Source organism: Cervus elaphus, chromosome 6, assembly GCF_910594005.1.
Source record: "Cervus elaphus chromosome 6, mCerEla1.1, whole genome shotgun sequence".
NCBI classification, from domain to species: domain Eukaryota; kingdom Metazoa; phylum Chordata; class Mammalia; order Artiodactyla; family Cervidae; genus Cervus; species Cervus elaphus.
Genome location: NC_057820.1, coordinates 25,100,160 through 25,117,707, shown reverse-complemented (window position 1 = coordinate 25,117,707; position 17,548 = coordinate 25,100,160). Strand labels below are relative to the sequence as shown.

Sequence of the window (17,548 nt, the reverse complement as noted above, 5' to 3'; positions counted from 1 at the left end):
GTGCACCAGGCCCAAGCACTTGTCTCATGCATCCAACCTGGGCTGGTGATCTGTTTCACCCTTGATAATATACATGTTTCGATGCTGCTCTCTCGAAACATCCCACCCTCGCCTTCTCCCACAGAGTCCAAAAGTCTGTTCTGTACATCTGTGTCTCTTTTTCTGTTTTGCATATAGGGTTATTGTTACCATCTTTCTAAATTCCATATATATGTGTTAGTATACTGTAATGGTCTTTATCTTTCTGGCTTACTTCACTCTGTATAATGGGCTCCAGTTTCATCCATCTCATTAGAACTGATTCAAATGAATTCTTTTTAATGGCTGAGTAATATTCCATGGTGCATATGTACCACAGCTTCCTTATCCATTCGTCTGCTGATGGGCATCTAGGTTGCTTCCATGTCCTGGCTATTATAAACAGTGCTGCGATGAACATTGGGGTGCACGTGTCTCTTTCAGATCTGGTTTCCTCAGTGTGTATGCCCAGGAGTGGGATTGCTGGGTCACATGGCAGTTCTAGTTCCAGTTTTTTAAGAAATCTCCACACTGTTTTCCATAGCGGCTGTACTAGTTTGCATTCCCACCAATAGTGTAAGAGAGTTCCCTTTTCTCCACACCCTCTCCAGCATTTATTGTTTGTAGACTTTTGGATAGCAGTCATCCTGACTGGTGTGTAATGGTACCTCATTGTGGTTTTGATTTGCATTTCTCTAATAATGAGTGATGTTGAGCACCTTTTCATGTGTTTGTTAGCCATCTGTATGTCTTCTTTGGAGAAATGTCTATTTAGTTCTTTGGCCCATTTTTTGATTGGGTCATTTATTTTTCTGGAATTGAGCTGTAGGAGTTGCTTGTATATTTTTGAGATTAATCTATTTTAAAGATGCATTTATCTATTTATGTATTTTTGGCTTTGTCGGGTCTTAGCCGTGGTGCAAGGACCCTTTGTTGTGGCACGTGGGGTCTCTAGTTGTGGTGCATGGGCATAGTAGCTCCGTGGCATGTGGGGTCTTAGTTTCCCAGACCAGGGATCGAACACAGAGCCCCTGTATTGGAAGGAGGATTCCTAACCACTGGATCACCAGCAAAGTCCCTAGGCTTTTTTTTTTTTTTTAAATGGTCTGGACTTCTCAAGACCTAACTGGGAGCTGACTACTCACAGAACCTTGTTCACACGCAGACACCAGGGTGATGTTGGTTGGGAATTGGATCAAGAGGGGGAAAAGCAGGGCCCTGATTTCCAAATATCAATTCTGACAGAGATAACAATCAAACATCCTTTTTCCCTTCCTTCAAAACTAAGGATCTCCTATAAAGGTTTAGAAATATCCACGTGCTTTAAGCAGTGATCCAATTTGCCATTCACAAAAGCCATGCTCACAGCCAGCCCACAGTCAGATGAACTCTGGACAGACATGTTCAGGACGATAATATTCACAACAGATCATTAACTATCTCCCCTCCAAACAGCTCTCTGATCGAAAATTAACAGAAGACTTCTCCTGGGTCACAAGAAAGCTTAATTTTGAATCAATTTTATACTCACTAAGAGCACAGTTGAGATAGAAGGTTTTTAAAAATTAATTCCTTGAATAATGGTATAAAATGCAAAAGATAGGAAGGAATGGGCAAAAAACAGGAATTCTTCCAACTTCTGGTCAAGGTGAAATTCTAAATTCATGTATTAAGGGTCTCTTCCAAGTAAAATCACAGAGCAATGGTTGATAAGCCATAAATGGGAACATTTAAAAGGTCTATACTCTACTCAAGCACAAGCATCTTTTTCGACAATGAAAGGTGATAAATGCCAAGTAGTGAGAAGGCTAAAGCTGCTGGCCTACTGGGCTGCAGGTATGAAAGCCAAGAGAAAGATCTGCAAGTCTAGATTCTGAGGTTTGTGAGGATTAAAGGTGGTCCATCAAGGGCTTGAAATCAGGATCTAGGGCAGGGATTTTTTTCTGCTCAGCAAGAGAGGCTGAAGAAAGCAGAGCTGAGTTGCAGGGAGGCAGAAAGCCCTAGACACCTTATAACCAGAACCTGGGCCAAGATGCCTGCTGATTTTTTGGCCAGATCTGTGATATTGTTCAGTCTCTAAGTTGTGTCCACCTATTTGCAATCCCATGGACTGCAGCACACCAGGCTTCCCTGTCCTTCACTCTGTCCCAGAGTTTGCTCAAACTCATGTCCACTAGAGTCGGTGATGGTATCTAACTTTCTCATGCTCTGCATAATTGTGAGGTGGAGGTCCACCATGTATACTGGTTTGGGGAGTTACCGGGTGGACTACTGCATACCTGCTATCTAGGGAGACATGAGAGGAAGGACGGATAGTTGGATGGATGAGCGGATGGATAGATAACAGACTTACCAATGAAAATAATTCTGCAAGTTAACATTTTTTTAACGAAAGCAACTTATGCTAAGAGATAGGCATCAAAATCAACAATAATAAGATGAATTCACTTTTGAAGAAATTAAAGTAATTGAACAATCTGGCTAATAAATAGGCTGTTTAGTATCCTCAAAGAAACAAATGAAAGAACAGCATCCTTCAAAAGGAACGGTAAACTACTAACAAATAAAAAGGGAATAATAAAGTAAGAGTAGAGAGACCCAAAGAATAAAAAGTAGAAATCTTCAGAATAGAAACAGTTTCTGAAAGAAAAACTCTCTATTGGGATAAACTCTAGACTGTACATAGTTGGAAAGAACGGACTATATGAAACATTACTTCAAAGAATTTACACAGATATAATCTTAGGAAGATTAAAAATGAAAGGATCAAGATACAGAGACTATATCAAGAGGCTTCAATAAACATTTAGTGGGAGTTTGGGGGAGGGTAGTGAGAATAGAATGAATAACAGAGAAGCAATAATTTAAGAGATAATTGTTGAAAGTTTTCCAAATTTTAAGAAAAATAGAAGGCCTTAGATTTAAAGTATGTGCCAAGGGCTGAACAGAGTAAATAAAATAAATTCAAATTTGGATTATGTTGTAGGAAAACTGCAAAAAAGTTGAGGAAAAAGATAATCAAAAGTAAATGGAGTAGTATCTTCATAATTTTGAACTGGCAAACTAGAATTCTATACCAAACTAAAATCATTAAAAACTTAATGTGAAATAAAGATATTTTTAAATATGCAAAGTCTAAGAAAGTTTACCATCCACAGACCCTTACTGAGACAACTACTAATAGAGGGTTTCCCAACCTAGTATAGTCAAGTTTCGGTTTTTCCAACAGTTGTGTATGGATGTGAGAGTTGAACCATAAAGAAGGCAGAATGCAGAATTATTGATGCTTTTGAATTGTGGTGATGAAGAAGACTCTTGAGAGTGCCAAGGAGATCAAACCAGTCAATCCTAAAGGAAATCTACCCTGAATATTCATTGGAAGGAATGATGCTGAAGTTGAAGCTCCAGCACTTTGGCCAACTGATGTGAAGAGCCAACTCACCAGAAAAGACCCTGATGCTGGGAAAGATTGAAGGCAGGAGAAGGGGACAACAGAGGATGAGATGGTTGGATGGCATCAATGACTCAATGGACATGAGCTTGAGTAAACTCTAGGAAATGATGAAGGACAGGGAAACCTGGGGTGCTGCAGTCCATGGGGTTGCAAAAAGTCGGACACAACTTAGCAACTCAACAACAACAAACAACCCAGTAACATTTTGAGCCTGATGTATGGATGTGAGAGCTGGATTATAGAGAAAGCTGAGCGCTGAAGAATTGACGCTTTTGAACTGTGGTGTTGGAGAAGACTCTTAAGAATCCTTTGGACTGCAGGGAGATCCAACCAGTCCATCCTAAAGGAGATCAGTCCTGGGTGTTCATTGGAAGGACTGATGTTGAAGCTGAAACTCCAGTACTTTGGCCACCTGATGCGAAGAGCTGACTCATTTGAAAAGACCCTAATGCTAGGAAAGATTGAGGGCAGGAGGAGAAGGGGATGACAGAGGATGAGATGGTTGGATGGCATCACCGAGTCAATGGACATGAATTTGGGTAGACTCCGGGAGTTGGTGGTGGACAGGGAGGCCCGGCATGCTGCAGTCATGGGGTCGCAAAGAGTCGGACACGACTGAGCGACTGAACTGAACTGATGGAATTCTCTGTAGGGGACTGTCTTGTACACTGCAGGATGTTTAGCAGCATCCCAGGTCTCTACCCAGTAGATGCCAGTGGCGACCTCCAGTTGTGATGATATGTGTCCAGACATCACCCAGTGTCCTCTGGGGAGCAAAACTGCCGCTGGTTGAGAACCACTGTACTAATGATCTTCAGCAATAAGAAAAACTAAACCCAAAGGGAAGATGTGAGAAGAAAAGTACTAATAAATTAATAAAATACAGTGCTATTTTAATTTACTATAAAAATAATGAACTTTTAAGTTATATTTGGCTTCCTAAAAAGGTGAAACAAGTTGCAGAGAGGAATAACACAAAAGCTGTGTTAAGAAATGTGTAAAGGCATTGTTTCATTGGAAGAAGAAAGATAATAGCTAACTTTAGATTCTGTTAGAAAAAAAAACTATTAAGTATTATCTAAGGGTAGAATAGACATAACAAGCTAAGGGTGAAAAAGAATGTTGAAATAAGTGTAAATATATGAAATAATATATCATTATATGGTAATTGTATCAGTAGTTACAACACATATATAAAAGGATTAAACTCTCCTATTAAAAATCTGAAAAGAAAACAACAGATTGGCTTTAAAACAAAATCCAGCTATATTATGTTTACAAATAAATTTCTCTCTCAGCCCAGTATCCAGTCATCTAGTTATGCCTCCAAAGGCAACACTGTTGCCGGTTTCTTATATTCTTTCAAGGTTCTTATATCCTTGGGAATGAGTGTATACATGTGTATGTAAATATATGTGTATGTACCAGGATATATGTATTATAACATTAAAAATTTTAAAACAGTTTTTGCTTTATAGAAAATTGTAAAGATAATATTCCACACCAGTTTTCTTGCCTGTATTTCTGGGAAGCTTTAAAGTAAATTTAATGTTGAAGAAGAAAATTCCTCTTACCACAGTCCCTGAATAATTAGCCTCCTTTTTCTTGAAGATTTCTAATTTCTATGACCTAAAAAAATTATCTTACTTCATATGTGACTTAATTGCAAGCTGCCTCAGTTCCTTTTTGGAGAAATTTGATTTTGGAGGTACTTTGTTTATAAATTATAAATGTGAAATAATTTTTAAATTCTATAGCACTGAACTGAAATGTATTTCATCGTAAAAGAAGATACACAAACAATGCACAATCACTAAATTAAATTAAAAAAAATAATCTCTTTCCTTCCCCCCAAATAGGCAGCAATTTGAAAAATATCTGCCCAGCAGCCACACATCACTCAATGTGGGTTCAATCCCTGGGTCAGGAAGATCCCTTGGAGGAGGAAATGGCAACCCACTCCAGTATTATAGCCTGGGAAATCCCATGGACAGAGGACAGTCCATGGGGCTGCAAAAGAGTCGGACATGACTGAGCGACTAAACAACAGCAAAGAGTAACAAGTGGAAGAGTGAAACTTTCACTGGCTTGTGATTCATGCTTTAACCGCAAGAAACCTACAGATTATTAGCATTTAATCCGTGGAGTACCTTACCCCAATCCTGATTTACAAAATAATAATTTTACATGTTTAGACTATATTATTTGTATTATAGGATATTTTACATAATTATAAATTTTTAATTGATAGATTTTTAATCCAAAAATGATTGTGCCAATTTTTTAAAAAAATAAAGCAGAAGTGGACATTCAATTTAAATGAAAATTGAAAAAATAATTATACTGATAAGCCATTAGACTTACGTTTTTCCATTCCATTCCACAATCTTGGTAAAGTTAAGGTAATTGTCTTCTCCAGTTAGAAAAACATAGTCTCCATCATTAGTCCCATTTTTCTGAAAATAAGTAAATATAGTTATTTAAGATAACTGTGATGGTTCATTTTATGTGTTAACTTGGCTAGGCTATGGTGCCTAGTTGTTTGGCCAAACAATACTCTAGATGTTGCTATATACTGTAGATGTGATCAGTTCAGGTTTAGTAAAGGAGATTACTGTTGATAATGTACATAGGTTCATTTAATCAGCTGAAAGCTTTAAAAGCAAATTCTGAGGTTTCCCGGAGGAAAAAGAATTCTCTCCTCAAGACTACAGCATAGAAATCCTGCCTGTCCCACAGATTTCAGACTTGCCACTTGGCAGCCCCCACAATCATATAAGCCAATTCCTTAATCCTGGGTTTGCCAGAAGTTCATCTGGGTTTTTCCATAACATCCTAGGGGAAAAGCAAAATGAACTTTCTGGCCAACCCAATGTAAATCCCTCAATAAATACACAAATCTCTACTGATTCTGTTTTTCTAGAGAACCCTAAATGATACAGTAACTAGTACATTTAATCTTTATGAAACTGCCCCAGTGGAACCTACATGCCTCATGAGACTGAACCAGAACTAGTGAATAGAGTGACTATTTGTTAAATCCCATATTGGCTCTATTATTACTTTATGGTTTTAAAAATTATGAGCCCAATTAAATAATGGACAGAGGATTTGAAGAGACATTTCTCCAAAGAAATTATCCAAATAACCAATAAAAACATGAAAAGATGCTCAGTATCATCAGTTATTAGAAAAATGCAAATCAAAACCACAGTGAGATACAACTTCATACCCATGAGGATGCCAATTTTTAAAAATGGAAAAGACCAAGTGTTGGTGAAGATGTGGAGAGACTAGAGCCTTTCTACACTGATGGTGTGAATGTAAAATGTGGCAGCTGCTATGGAAAACAGTTTGTCAGCTGGTCAAAAAGTTATACATAATGCTGCCATAAAACTCCAAAATTCCACTTCTATAATATCCCTAAGAGAATTCTACTCTAAAATTTATATCTAATGGTCATACAAAAACCTGTACACAAATGTTCATAGCAGCATTATTCTTAATTGCCATAAGTATAAATAAATCAAATATACATCAACTGAAGAATGGATAAACAAAGTGTGGTATATCCATACAACAGAATATTACTCAGCCACGAAAAAGAATGGGGTGCTGATATATGCTACAACATGGGTGTGAAATCATTTATATGATTTCATATAGATTCCATTCCATTTATATGTCTGTCCACAATAGGCATATCTATAGAGAGAGACAGTATATTCAAGTTACCAGGAACTGGTGGGAATGAGGAATGGAAGAGACTGCTAACAGTCTGTGGGTTTTGGGGTAGGTGATAAAAAATGTTCTGGAATTACACAGTGGAGGCAGTTGCACAACTATGTGAATATAATAAAAGCCACTGAATTGTATACTTTTCAATGCTGAATTTTATGTTAAGTGAATTACATCTCAATTAAAAAATAAAACAGCATAAATCCAGGGCCAGGACCTGACTATACTTGAATAGAAAAAAGTGGTATTAATATAATTCCATTCTTCAACCAAAATTTTCTTGAGTTGAATATTCTTCCCAAGTTACACTTCTTAATGGCACAGATACTCTGTACATTCTTACAAGCTCTTCACCTGGGATTGAGTTTTGGTTTCTGGGAAATACCATGGGTTACTCTGAAACATTTAAATGTTTAACCACTTAGCTTAGACCACATTTGAGTTAAGTGGAGGACCTCAAGAAGCAACATACACTTTTTTTCAGTATTTTGGTCTGTTTCTTTTCAGTCTTTTTTCTACAGAAAATTTGTTTACAGAACTTATACATATATATATGTAATATACATATGTGTAGCATAGGCTATACACAATTTTTATACATATATACAATTTCTTTAGTTATGCATATAATATATTTCCTGTATTATTAAAAGTTCTTCCTAGGTACAACCTAATGACTTCATATTAGGTGGAAATAATTTAACCACTTTCTTATTACTGAATATCTAGTTTAAAAATTTTTGCTATTATGAATAATGTATGCATATCTTTATGACTAAAAACTTTTCTGTGCTTTTATTTTCTAAATAGACCAACTAAAAGTGATAAGAGAACATTAACATTTTTAAAGCTTTTGAAACATATTACCAAGTTGCTCAAGATCACTCAGTGGAAACAGTAAGATACGGCAATTTATATTCCTCACATGCCTTTTGTTAAACTTTGCTTATTGGGTCAACAAAAAAAAGGGTTCCTTATTTCTTTTTGCGTTTCTGTATTCAGTGAGGTTGAATTCTTTTTTCATTCAATCATTTGCCTTAAAGAACATTCATACCCTTTATGAATTCTCTTTTCAATTTTTTTTTTTTTGTCTACTTGGATTCTTTTTGTCACAATATTATTTCACCAACTATGTCAGTATGTCAACACTGTCCACATACACAATAGTCACACTGTGTTCCACATATGAAGTTTTATATGACTTTAAGATATGAGAAGGGACCTCTCTTTGAGAGCAACAATGTGAACATACAATAACTTAGAAGCATATTCACACAAAAGAATGCTGAACTACCAAACTTTAAAAAGACGTATGAGTTACTTCTTGCAGTCCCCCAACTAACTTGAATGTAGGTGAAGCTAAGTGGGTAAGCATTTAAATATTTCAGAGTCACTCAAAGAGTTCTCCCCAACTGTTAGTGGCCCAAGAGTCAGGCACAGAATATCAATGCTTCCTTGTTACTCACTAGAATGTTTGTTATTGGAGGACAAATAGGAATAAATAGGTTTTGTGTAATTGCAGTAGGGATGTGGGTTGGATACAAGGGACATATTACTGCAGGAAGTTGAGAAATGTTCTGAGAATAAGACTTTATTCATACTGTTAGCATAATACATGCATAATGCATCCATGCAATAGGACTGGCTGACCTCTCGAAGATACTTCCCAGCCACCATCATTTTATATAATACATCCAAGAATCCACATTCACTGGGAGGTGCTTGAACTCTTTTATGCCAAGGAAAACAGAGGTACCTTAAAATCAACAGGTACGGATATCCTGACTGGCTAGTTGCAACTAAGAGTCTCTTAGTATGCAACTCTTAGTATGCAACTAAGAGTCACTCAGCCAGGTCTCTTGCTCTCAGGAGCTCTGTGCCAATACACTGCCTGTATCATCTCGTCCTACTTACTCTCACCTTCTGTCCCGCCATTTAAAGATGAAACAACCAAACCATTCGATTGTTTCATCGTTAAAGTCTTTGAAGGAAAAAAATGTTCGATGGCCTTAACTGAGGTTTTCTTCTTTAGTCACAAGGCGCAGGGGAGCAGGTGGAATGGTCTAGGGGATCAGAGGGTAATGTGGTAGATATCCCTGGGATGAAGGAAAGACTGGAGGCCAGGCTCAGACAGGTGCAGAGCAGTAGGTGCCAGCAAAGTACACAAGCCCACGGTCTATCCCAGTCTTGAATGAATGGCAGCCCAAGGGTGGACCTCTGTACTGCCGGAGATAGAGTCAGTATTTGGCTAGAGCAGATAAAAAACTGAACAAAAAACACCTTTGCCTTTTTAAAAACAACAGGAGAGAGAGTTTATTTGGCTCCAAAATGGAAACATATACCATTCATATTATTAGTAATTCAAGGTCTTCTTTTCTGAGTGAGTCACAGAAAAGAAAAAACAGGTTCCTGAAATGTGTGTTGTAATCTATAGTTTGCAAAGCACTTTTGTGGACTCTCATTTTGGCTATTTCAAACAAGCTTTGAAGTGTGGATACCTTTATCTCAAGTTACAAATGATGAAACCGAGGCTCAGAAAAGTCCCTTGGTTATTAAACTAAACAGTCAGGACATGGATCCAGACCCTCTGAGTCAATGTCTCATGCTTTTTTCCTGAATGTGGGAAATGCATGCCAGGTACTAATCCAACTGAGCAATGCTAGGGTTTTTTCACTAATGGGGTTTTGTAGGGTTACAGTGGAGGCAGAGAAAAAAAACAAAACAAAACAAAAATAAAGTAAATCAACACATTCTTCCTGTGGGAAAACAAAAGTACCAATTTCTTAAATCAGCCTGTAAATGTGAGTCACATTTTTAACAGGTATTTAAGGATATTAGTTATAAGTCGGAGGCATGCATGCATGCTAAGTTGCCTCAATCATGTCCGCCTCTTTGTGACCTCATGGACTATAGCCCACCAGGCTCCTCTGTCTACAGGATTCTCCAGGCAAGAATACTGGAGTAGGTTGCCATGCCCTCCTCCAGGGGATCTTCCTGACCCAGAGATCAAACCCACATCTCTTATGTCTCCTGCGTTGGCAGGTGGGTTCTTTACCACTAGCGACACCTGGGAAGCCCTGTAAGTCTGCTGCTGCTTCTGCTGTTGCTAAGTCGCTTCAGTCGTGTCCAACTCTGTGTGACCCATAGACGGCAGCCCACCAGGCTCCCCCGTCCCTGGGATTTTCCAGGCAAGAACACTGGAGTGGGTTGCCATTTCCTTCTCCAATGCATGAAAGTGAAAAGTGAAAGTGAGTCGCTCAGTCTGATGAGGTCAGTGTAAAAACAAAAAGCAAGCTATACAACGAAAATTATCAGAGAAGTACTGAAGTATGAGGAACAGAATCTACTTGGCAGATGGGTGGTAGCCTTTGTATCTCTCTGTAGGGAGTTTCCCTGAAATTATTTCTAGACAGGAGATTAGTCACAATTTAACAAGAAATCAGTGCTTCCTCTGGTCCCACGGAAGCTGGGCTCCTCCTGTCAGATGGAACTTTGCAGGGAACATCGACTGAGTCTGCTTGCCCAGAGTGAAGGATTTAGGGTTGGTGGGACTGTAGTCCTAGGACCCTCCTCCTCTTGTGAAGGTAATATCTAAAAGTTGTTTACCATTTTGTTTGAATAGCTTTTAAGTGTTATATATCCCTGATGGTACAGGGGCTGTGTTACCACCATTTACCAACTGAAATGCTAAGAGATTACAGAGTGAGGTGATATTCTTAAGTAGTTAGAGCCAGAGAATAACCACAAATTTAAAGATGGGGAAATTAATCACAATTACATATCCTGCCCTGAACCTACCCTCTCTTCCTGAGTTTAAGTTTGTCATTTACCAACCTTTCGACTATCCATTCTACTTAAGTTTTTCTTGGGGGAGGGGGGGGGACAGGGGGATACAGATTTTAATTGCTTTTAGGTGGCACTAGCAGTAAAGAACCCACTTGCCAATGCAGATGTGAGACACGCGGGTTCGATCTCTGGGTGGGGAAGATCCCCTGGAGAAGAGAACGGCAACCCACTCCAGTATTCTTGCCTGGAGAATTCCATGGACAGAGGAGCCTGGAGGGCTACAGTCCATGGGGTTCCCATGAGCTGGACGGGACTGAGCAACCAACACTTTCACTTTTAGTTTATTTCAAGCTCAGGCGGTTAATAACATATACTTCAAGTAATAATTACTTGAATGATGATATTTTTGGTTTGCTCAGTTGTGTCCATCTCTTTGTGACCCCATGGATTACACAGTCCATGGGATTCTCCAAGCTAGAATACTGAAGTGGGTAGCCTTTCCCTTCTCCAGGGGATCTTCCCAACTCAGGAACTGAACCCATTGCAGGAAGATTCTTTACCAGCTGAGCCACCAAGGAAGCCCAAGAATACCAAAGTGGGTAGCCTATCCCTTCTCCAGTGGATCTTCCTGACCCAGGAATCAAACCAGGACCTCCTGCCTTGGAGGTGGATTCTTTACCAGCTGAGCTACCAGGGAAGCCCATTTTTTTTGGTTGCAAATCAAAGTAAATAAAATCTGAAAAGAAATGATGCAAAATTCCACTTATAAGCTAAATAAATCATAGGTGAGGAGCACATGGAGTTTCAAATTATCCAACATCTTTCACAAGTGAGATGTCTGAAAATACAATAAGTACTTCCCATCCCTAATGTACTATCACATCCCTATTTAGTTTCTCGTTTGCCTTTGTCAGGCTGATCCATGGGTTTAGTCTCTAAGCCATCAAAACAAGACTTGACACTGATCACTCATATTTATGACACTTTGAAAGATTAATGGCACAGCCCCACTTCATACATTTTTCACACTCATTCAAAGTCAGTGATGGTAGCATGTTGAAATTGTGGGAGAAGTTTTTCTTCCCCTGCTAATGCACTTTCTTATTTTTCACATACTCTATAAGACATGGAGAATGCCAAGCGATTCACCCAAAGTGAAGATATAATCTGGCTTGGAATGCCCTCCTCTTCAGCTGAACACACAGTTTCTAATAAGAAAAATCTACTTACCCCATAAAACAGGCCAAAATAAGGAGAGATGTCGTGTTTGAAAGCACTGATGAGGGATAAGATTTCATCTTTGTAACCCCAGAGCAGTTCATCCACCGTGTGGGTCACAAAGAGCTTCTGCCGATAGGCCTTCAGCAGGGCCTCGATGAGATCCCGGAGTAAGGGCAGCTGGGTCCATTCCATGGCGGTCTGAGGAGCACAGGCAAATTCAGACAGCTGTGTCTGCACCCCACCCACCTACTGCCCCTTCAGCAAAGGGGGCTGCAGACCTAAATATAAGTGTTGAGATCAAACAGCTGAAAAATCAGCCAGTGAGCACCTCTCTGGCTGACTGTGAAGAATAAATCTCTTCTTTCTCAGTAGTTTTGTAAATGTGATCCTCACTTGCAACCCGGGAACCGCAGAAAGGGAACAACTCTTGCAACACACTGGCATCTTTGCCACAAGGTGGCACCATCTTCCTCCTGATCAGGGCTAGAGGCTGGGGGCGCCCCCATAAACTGCCCTATTAGGCAGCTGGGCTAGGCTTGATCTGGGGTCTAATACTTTCCAGGTCCTGGGTCCACCATAATTGTCCAGGCGCATATGTAGTGGTCACCTAGGAGGTAGGATGGGAGCCTCCGAGGGAATGAGTAGAAGTTTCTTGGGCCTCATGTATTTTATTAGCTACAATTGCCATTAAAAACAGAGCCCAATAAATCATACTAGGTTGTCTTCAACAGCCCAGTCTCTGCTATTTAAAAGGAGGTGGGGGAAAGTCAATACATAGTTTGAGGATTTAAAAAAATCCATCATAGGAAGCTAAATATGTATTTAAAATGGATAACCAACAAGGACCTATTGTATGGAACTCTATTCAGTGTTACATTGTGCCAGCCTGGATGGGAGGGGAGTTTGGAGAATGGATACATGTCTGTGTATGGCTGAGTCCCTTCACTGTTCACCTGAAACTATCACAACACTATTAACCTGCTGTACCTCAATACAAAATAAGAAGCTTAAAAAAAAAGTAGCAAGCAAATTCTATTGCTAGAGTTTCTGAACCAAAACAAGAGGGAAAATAAACACTTTAAATATGATCAGCTGCCCTCCAAAATCCTAGAGACATGCTTATTTGCACAAGTCTCATCCTGAACACACAGGAAGAAACTGAAAAAAAAATCTTAAAATTTGCACTTTGTTACCATTTGAAGAGACCACATTTGAAAGACCTCAGAGTCTAAAATGAACTTTAAAGAAGGGAAGGGGAAATATATATATACACACACATATATATACATATTAAAAGCATTAAAATATATACATATTTCAAAATATATATATATTTACACCCACATATATAACTTAATAGCTCCCAAAGGTAAAATTGTAATGGACTTAGCTTTTTCCTTTCTTCTAAAATACACAATAATGAGATTTAAAATGCCTACTTAAAAAAAAAAAATTTAAAAAAATAAATAAATAAATAAAATAAAATGCCTACTTACCAATGCAGGAATATTTAATGTTCTAAGTAAGTCAATTTTCGGGTCTCCAACAGATTTGTCTCGTTCAAAAACATAGGCCTTGTTGCTCACAGCAGATATTGTTGTTCCATTATCTCCAAATTGAATATCGTCCTTGTTTCTGAGTTCCCTAAAAGAAAGAAAAGGATCTTGTTTGAAAATAGGCAACATTTTGTTAAGTAATACACTTTTCATTTCTTTCATCATCAAAGTTATTTCCACACATTCTCAGTATACTGGGAGAAACTGCAGATACTGGAGATTCCAGCTATAACGTGGGAAGGAAATAAGACCCCAGAGAGAGTCAAAAACCTGTTGCTTTCCTTCTTTTCCCCATAATTTGGAAAAGCAATCTGGGGTTACTTTGACTAGGCAATCAAAGCCAATAACTCTGTCCGAGGTTATAGTTTGGTTCCAAAACATTTTCAGACTTTTCAGTTCATTGATTCAGTTTCCATTTCAATGTGTCTACCAGTGTCTTTTTATTTCTAAGGTGAATTCAACTGAAAATTAATTTAACAAAATGAATGCCCAAGGCTTAGTCAATTAGAGGAGTTCACTCCTGGTTTTGATATCCAGTCCAGCCTGGTTCAGGAGAGTGCCCCCAAATGAGGTATTGGCAGTTAGTAGGAAGTACCTATTGCCAGGCCTGAGATTAGGGTGAGGGAAATGATGCACCTGTCTTGGGTACAAAATGTAAGAGGGGCCCAAACACTCCGTAATCAAAATAAATAATATCTTAATGCAATTTAAAAAATCAAAATTAATGCCAAAAATTCATGATGACCAAAATATCAGAATTTTACATAAAAACAGGACTGACGTCTTGTTCATTAAATGCCTCATGCCAGTCGTGAACCTGCCTGGTCCACAGAAGATGGTCATTAAATGCCCATGTTTTTCCTTCTCTCCCATGGCTGCGTACTATTTTTCCTGTTCCATCTAGGGCTGTGCTGTCTTACCTGGTCGGCCTGTGTCTGCTGAACCTTTGAACTGGGGCTAATTGGAACTGAAATGTGTTTTAAGGGTAACATACACATCAGATTTCAAAAACAGTACCAAAAAAAAAGGAATGCAAAATATCTCAATGTTTTACTATCAATTACATGTTGAAGGGATACTATTTTATTCTGTTTATTTTTAAATTGAAGTATAGTTGCTGTGCAGTGTAAGTTACAGGTTTACAATATAGTGATTCACAATTTTAAAAATTAATTTATAGTTATTATAAAGTATTGGCTATATTCCCTGGGTTGTATAATATAACCTTGTAGCTTATTTTATACCTAATAGTGTGTACCTGTTACTACCCCACCCTTAAGACTAGCCCTTGCTCCTGCCCCACTGGTAACCACTAGTTTGTTCTCTATATCTGTGAGACTACCTCTTTTTTGTTATATTCACTACTTTGCTGTATTTTTCAGATTCCACATAGAAGTGATATCATACAGTAATTTACCTTGCTCCGACTTATCTCACTTAGCATAATGCCCTTTAAGTACATCTAAGTTATTGCAAATGACAAAATTTTGTTCTTTTTTTTTTACAGCTGAATAGTACTCAATTGTATATGTGTATGTTTGTGTGTGCGTATACATATCACATTTTTACCCATTCAAAAATGACACTATTTCAGAATGAGTAAAATAAACATATACTATTAAAATTAATTGCATGTTTCTTTTTACTTTTTTGAATGTGGCTACTAGAAAAATGCTGCTAGAAAATGCTACTAGAAAAATGCTACTACTAAGGTGGCTACTAGAAAAATCTGAAATGCATATGTGATTCACATTATATTTCCATTGAACAGAGCTAATTCAGAGTTTATAATTCTGACACACGCATTGGGCAACGGGGTTACTCACCACCTCCTCCAGAGGCCTTTCCTGACCACAGTCACAAGTTGGGTTTCTCATCTCTATACCACGCCTCTGGCACTCAGTCATAAACTGCTTAATGACCTCATTTAGAATGTAAATAAATAATCTTAACATCTCAGGTAGATTGTAAGTAAGTTCCCACCCCCCTTGGAAAAGGGTATCTGGATAATTTTAATGCTGTAATATAAACCTGAAAACTGTTTTGAAGGCCCTCAAATATAATCATTTCATCACTTAATACAGTCATCGATCAAAAACAGCTCTGTGGGGTTTCTCGTGGCTCAATTGGTAAAGAATCCACCTGCCAGTGCGGGAGATGCAGGCTTGATCCCTGATCTGTAAGGAAGATCCAGAAGTTGCTCCCTGCCTTGGAGCAGCCAAGCCTGTGCACCACAGCTAGTGAACCTATGCTCTACTGGCCAGGAGTCACGACTACTGAAGCCTCGCAGGCCTACAGCCTGTTCTTAGAAACAAGAGAAGCCACGGCAATGAGAAGCCAGCGAACAACTAGACAGCAGCCCCCGCTTACTGCAACCAGAGAAAAGCCCTCGTAGCAACGAAGACCCAGCACAACCAAAATAAATAAATAAAATTAAAAAACAAAAATCCAGCTCTGTGATGACCTAGGGGGTGGGATGGGGGCTGGAAGAGAGGTTCAAAGGGAAGGGATCTATGTATACATACAGCTGATTCACATAGTCATACCGCAGAAATGAACCCAACATTGTAAAGCAATTATACTACAATTTAAAAAAAAAGGGGGGTGGGAAGGAAAAGAAACCAGTATGCCTCTTAAACCTGTTCTAGATTTTAAAATAAAGAGATAAGCAAACAAGAAACAAATGCTTACCTACATGTGCATGAAAGTAGATGAGTCTCTGTTTTTCTCTAGTACTAAACAGCAAGTTATGCACAGTAATATAAATATCTGAGACTGCACAGCTCTTCCAAAGGTTTGACCACACTATGCTTTTTGATTTCACAGAGGACTCTTGAGAGTCCCTTGGACAGCAAGATCAAACCAGTCAACCCAAAAGGAAATCAACTGTGAATATTCATTGGAAGGGCTGATGCTGAAGCTGAAGCTCCAATACTTTGGCCACCTGATAGGAAGAGCCAACTCACTGGAAAAATCCCTGATGCTGGGAAAGACTGAAGGCAGGAGGAGAACGAGACGACAGAAGATGAGACGGTTGGATGGGATCATCGACTCAATGGACATGAGTTTGAGCAAACTCGGGGAAATAGTGAAGGACAGGGAAGCCTGGAGGGCTGCAGTCTGTGGGGTTGCAAAGCGTCGGACGCGACCTTGAGCGACTGAACAATAACAAAACTACCTGCATATGGTCCCTGCTACTTACAAGCTGATAATAAACCCTACTGATGTCAAAGGTCCAGGACAGCACAGGCTCAGAATACAGTTTATTATTTGCTAATCACAATGATGGTCCTAGTCACTCAGAAAAGGTTGAGTTATGCCCCCATGAGTTATTTTAATATGGCAGGAAAATAAATGATTGATTTGAGATTACTTCATTTAAAATCATTTTTAAAGAAGTTTTTATTTTTAAAATAAACGAAAAAAAATTTTTTTTAAAACTCCTTAAGGTTCAGGCAAAAACTTCACCTCACAAAAGGCAAACAATAATGCCTGAGATCAGGAAATCAAAAGGAATCATTTTAATCAGTTGAAAAACTAACATCTCTGCGGTATCTAATTTCTCAGAGGTGTTGGATAAACTAGATACATTCAATATCACCACATAACCCTATCTCCCTTGTCGTTTCTGTCCTCCATTCACCCAAGGCTCTCTGTTGAGGATTCCTGTAAGAAGTGGCTGAACACACTGGGTAAAATGCGGCTTGAGATCTGACTGCCAGGCTTTGCATTTAATCCTGGCTTCATCTGTTACTAGCTTCATGCCTTGGTTTCC

At 38.7% G+C, this 17,548-nt stretch overlaps 1 protein-coding gene across 1 annotated transcript in view; it reads right to left on the bottom strand.

Annotated features, from left to right (window-relative positions):
• SCARB2 (scavenger receptor class B member 2) overlaps positions 1 to 17,548 on the bottom strand; it is a 77,291-nt gene that overhangs the window by 20,809 nt on the left and 38,934 nt on the right. The window contains exons 3-5 of the mRNA XM_043906432.1: positions 13,714 to 13,861; positions 12,227 to 12,415; positions 5,837 to 5,928 (exon numbers count right to left, since the gene is read on the bottom strand). Of these exons, the coding sequence (XP_043762367.1) occupies positions 5,837 to 5,928; positions 12,227 to 12,415; positions 13,714 to 13,861 (429 nt within the window). The remainder of the gene's footprint in view (positions 1 to 5,836; positions 5,929 to 12,226; positions 12,416 to 13,713; positions 13,862 to 17,548) is intronic.